This window comes from Octodon degus, unplaced genomic scaffold, assembly GCF_000260255.1.
Source record: "Octodon degus isolate 3935 unplaced genomic scaffold, OctDeg1.0 scaffold00113, whole genome shotgun sequence".
Classification (NCBI taxonomy): Eukaryota; Metazoa; Chordata; class Mammalia; order Rodentia; family Octodontidae; genus Octodon; species Octodon degus.
The window spans coordinates 7,421,670-7,425,836 of record NW_004524689.1 but is presented as its reverse complement, the minus strand read 5'-3'; the positions used below and the strand labels follow the sequence as shown (position 1 = coordinate 7,425,836).

Genomic DNA, 4,167 nt, shown 5'->3' with positions numbered 1-4,167 from the left:
TCAATAATATATTACATATTGCCTTCATCGTGGTTACTGTACAAGCTTTTAGCTATTTTTACAAAGAACACTGTTGGGGGGGGGGCATCATGCCAGACAACAGTGGCCTAGATCTCTTCAGTTCCGTGAGAACCAAGGACCTCCCGAGTGGTCTGCACACTGCTGGGTGTTTGGGCCTTCATGCTGAGCTCTATCTCGATTCTTTAGACTGGGTCTCAATCACCGAGGTTCAGTTCAGATTTGTGCTCTCCTGCCTCAGTCTCCCAGGCTGCTTAGATTATAGGCATGCATAGCTTTCAAACGCCCTCTGGTCCTGAGGGACAGCATCTCATTCTTTTCCCCAGGGAGCCTCCCCCTCCCCTTCTAGTGGAATGAGAATGGGGAAGGGGCTTTCACCCCACTGAAGCCAGCCCCGCCCTCTGGAGGGGATTCCACTGTGCAGGGCGTCCTGAGCGTGGCCCACCAGCCTGCTGGATGGCCGCCCTCCCTCTCCCCCCATTTCCTTCCTAGTTGTTGACTGCGGCCCTCCTGAGGATTTACCCAACGGCCGAATGGAATACATCACAGGCCCCGACGTGACCACCTACCAGGCTGTGATTCAGTACAGCTGCACAGACACCTTCTACACAATGAAAAGCAATGACAGTAAGCAAACTCTGCCCCCGGGGGTCGCTGATACTTGCACGTTGAGCCCTTGTGGCCTGAAAGTGACATTTCTGAGAAAGGGAGACACCAGAGTAACAGGCACTTCTCCCATCCACCAAGTGAACTATTACAGCTAAAGTGACTTTAATGTTAATCTGTGAGAACTGAAAACATCTGATCTAGTAAATGACTACTACAAACACACAATATATTCCAAATGGTTTAATTTAACAAGTCAAACCTTATCATTAAGCACTTGAGATGTTGATACATATTCAAGTTACACATCTAAAAGGTTTCCACTTTGCAAGCGAACATGGTGACGCAGACTTCCTATGTGTGAGATCGCGCACACGGCTGCCACGCCCCGCCCCTCCCCTCCCCGGGGCTCGAGAACCAACACTTTCCAAGGGGGAGTCAGGCGGATGACAAGCGCCTCATATGTGCAGTTACACAGTCTGTCTTTCCAATGATTTGCAGGTAAATATGCATGTGAGGCTGATGGATTCTGGACGAGCTCCAAAGGAGAAAAATCGCTCCCAGTCTGCGAGCCTGGTAACAGACACTTACACAACAGATTCGGGTGGACAGAAAGGAGAAGTGGGAGGGAGACAACAGGCAGAGCTTTAGCTGCGGGAGGCGGAAAGCTCACTTGCGCGCTCGGCTCCTCGGCCAAGTGATTATTCCCAAGTATTACGCTCCCATCACCCTTTGCATACGGGAGGCTGTGAGGTGCTGACTACATCTGTCATTTGATTATTTCTGACCTTATAACCAGGCAAACATAAAAAATTAAATGATTTTTTAAATTATCTCGAACAATTTATACATTTATAAACGTGAGTTCCTCTGTTGAGTTTTCTCCTCTGTAAAGATGCTATTAAAACCCAAAGCTAATAACTTCATTATTTCCCTAAGCAATTGTTTTCAACGACATCTAGGTTTTTAAACATTAATGCAATATGCCTTCTAATAGTACTTAAATTCTTTCTACCCGAATTGGCTCCAGTAACAGTTGAGAATGATTTCTTTAAAAAAAAATCTGAACGGTAATAATATATTCATTACCCCTGTGTTATTTGGCTTAAATTAGTTTTTTTTAAAGCCTATACTTGGCTGACACAATGTAAGTTTTAATGCAAGCATACAGCCACAACAGCAAACAGAGACGCTCCAGTAATGAGCGTAGTTTGCAATAATGACACAGTAAAAATTTGGTGTTTGAACCAAAAGCCAAGGCGGGCGTGGCGGCAAACACTTGTAATCCCAGCACTGAAGAGGCTGAGGCAGGAGGATCACCGCAAATTCAGGCCAGCCAAGCCACATAGTGAATTCAAGACCAGCCTTAACTACAGTGAGACCCTGTCTCAAAAACCAAAAAGAACCAAAACCAGACTAATTCCTTCACCTCAAGGGTCCTGCCTACAACTGCTACATTCTAATTTTTATGTTTATATGATCAAAGGTGAAAGTAATCCTGCAAACTGTGACCTTAGTTGTTACTTCCTCAGACTCACATGTATGCCCATTTTATAAGCAGCCCTGGTGGCGGGGGCGGCCCTTCTGCCTTCATAAGCCAGTCACCCTGTGAGCTGAGATGCCCATTTGCCTGACGTAATAACCCCACTGAGCTTATCACTAAATTTCTTTTTTGACAAAACCAAGTAATTTTTTTTGGGGGGGTGGAACTGGGGATTGAACTCAGGCCCTTGTGCTTGCCGAGCAAGCACTCATTCCACTGAGCCATCTCCCCGGCCCCAAAACAAAGTAATTTTGCTAACTTTCATTCATTTTCTGAGGAGCTAAGAAATATTAAATGCATTTACGAATGGCACTGCTTTAATACTGCCTGCTTTAATTCACCTGGCCAGGGCCCACCCAAATGAAGGGGTGTAATTTCTGGCTGACTACCCACAGCACCAGAGCAAAATGCACGTTAAGATAAACACCACTGAGTTACACTCTTTTTTTCTCCCAGTCTGTGGACTATCGACTCGTACTACAAGAAGTCGAATATTTGGAGGGCAAAATGCAAAACTTGGCGACTTCCCTTGGCAAGTCCTCTTACTAGGTCAAACTACAGCAGCAGGTGCACTTTTATATGACAACTGGATCCTAACAGCTGCTCATGCCATCTATGAGCAAAAAGATGACGTACCATCCCTGGACATTCGAATGGGCACCCTGCAGAGACTATCGCCTCATTACACACAGGCCTGGGCCGAGGCGGTTTTCATCCATGAAGGTTATATTCATAACGCCGGTTTTGACAATGACATAGCACTGATTAAATTGAAGAACAAAGTTGTAATCAATAGTAACATCATGCCAATTTGTCTGCCAAGAAAAGAAGCAGAAACCTTGATGAAAACAAATGACATTGGAACTGCATCTGGGTGGGGATTAACCCACAGGGGTTTTCTGGCTAGAAGTCTAATGTTTGTGGACCTACCCATCGTGGACCATCAAAAATGTGCTGCTGCGTATGAAAAGCAGCACTATCCAGGGGGAATGGTAACAGCGAACATGCTTTGTGCTGGATTAGAAGCTGGGGGCAAGGACAGCTGTCGAGGTGACAGTGGGGGGGCATTGGTGTTTCTAGACAATGACACACAGAGATGGTTTGTGGGAGGAATTGTGTCCTGGGGCTCCATTAAATGTGGGGCAGCAGATCAGTATGGAGTATACACCAAAGTCATTAACTATATTCCCTGGATCAAGAACATAATTAATAATTTTTAGTCTGCATGTCTGTAGTCAGTAAATGATTCCTTATTTTTAGAAGTGCCTGCATATTTAGTGGCAGCACAACCCAAGAAGTATCAACATGGCAGCTGGCGTCAGCCCCACCCGACTCCAGGTCAGACAGTTCCAGCACCTCCAGCACCCAGGCTACCTGCAGTATAAAACTTCCCTCACCAGTCTGTGTGCATTTCTGCACATTGCACACCTAGGTTCCATTTGTTGTTCTTCATTAATCTCTAAGAGTGCTTTCCATAACACAACAGAACTGGGTACAGGAATAATTTTGAAAATTCATTCTGAGGTGGTAGGATTACAGATATCAATCCTTTAGCCCAGGAATGAACAAGATTTCCATATTCAAAACCAATGCCACAGTACTTGGGCAAGCTGGCACACTTGCAATCCCAGCACTGAGGGAGGCTGAGGCAGGATTCCAAGTTTGTGCCCTACCTGGGCACCCTAGCAAGACCCAGTCTCAACAACAAGCAAAGTCAGGGTAGCCTGAGAATGTACCCACCTAGTGATAGCATGCTTGTGGGTTCAATCCCCAGTACTGCCAAATAAAAAATAAATAAAAGCAAGATTTTTTCATTTGTCAAATTGGCAGACAAAGGCAAATGTGGGCACTGTCAAAGACAATATAAACTATAAAAGATAATCTAGCAATCCATTTTAAAACCTTAAAAGTACCCGTAACTTTTGACCTAATAATTCCAATGCTAAAAATTTAACTTAGCTGTAAAGATGTTCCTGGCAACTAAACATAGCCTAAAAACT

General features: G+C 44.9%; 1 protein-coding gene across 1 annotated transcript in view; it reads left to right on the top strand.

Annotated features, from left to right (window-relative positions):
- Nucleotides 1-3,950, top strand: part of Masp2 (mannan binding lectin serine peptidase 2) — a gene marked incomplete at its 5' end in the record, with an annotated part of 39,875 nt that extends 35,925 nt beyond the window's left edge. The window contains 3 exons of the mRNA XM_023699388.1: nt 511-645; nt 1,126-1,200; nt 2,624-3,950. Coding sequence (XP_023555156.1) covers nt 511-645; nt 1,126-1,200; nt 2,624-3,387 — 974 coding nt within the window. The remainder of the gene's footprint in view (nt 1-510; nt 646-1,125; nt 1,201-2,623) is intronic.
- Nucleotides 3,951-4,167: the final 217 nt, after the last annotated feature.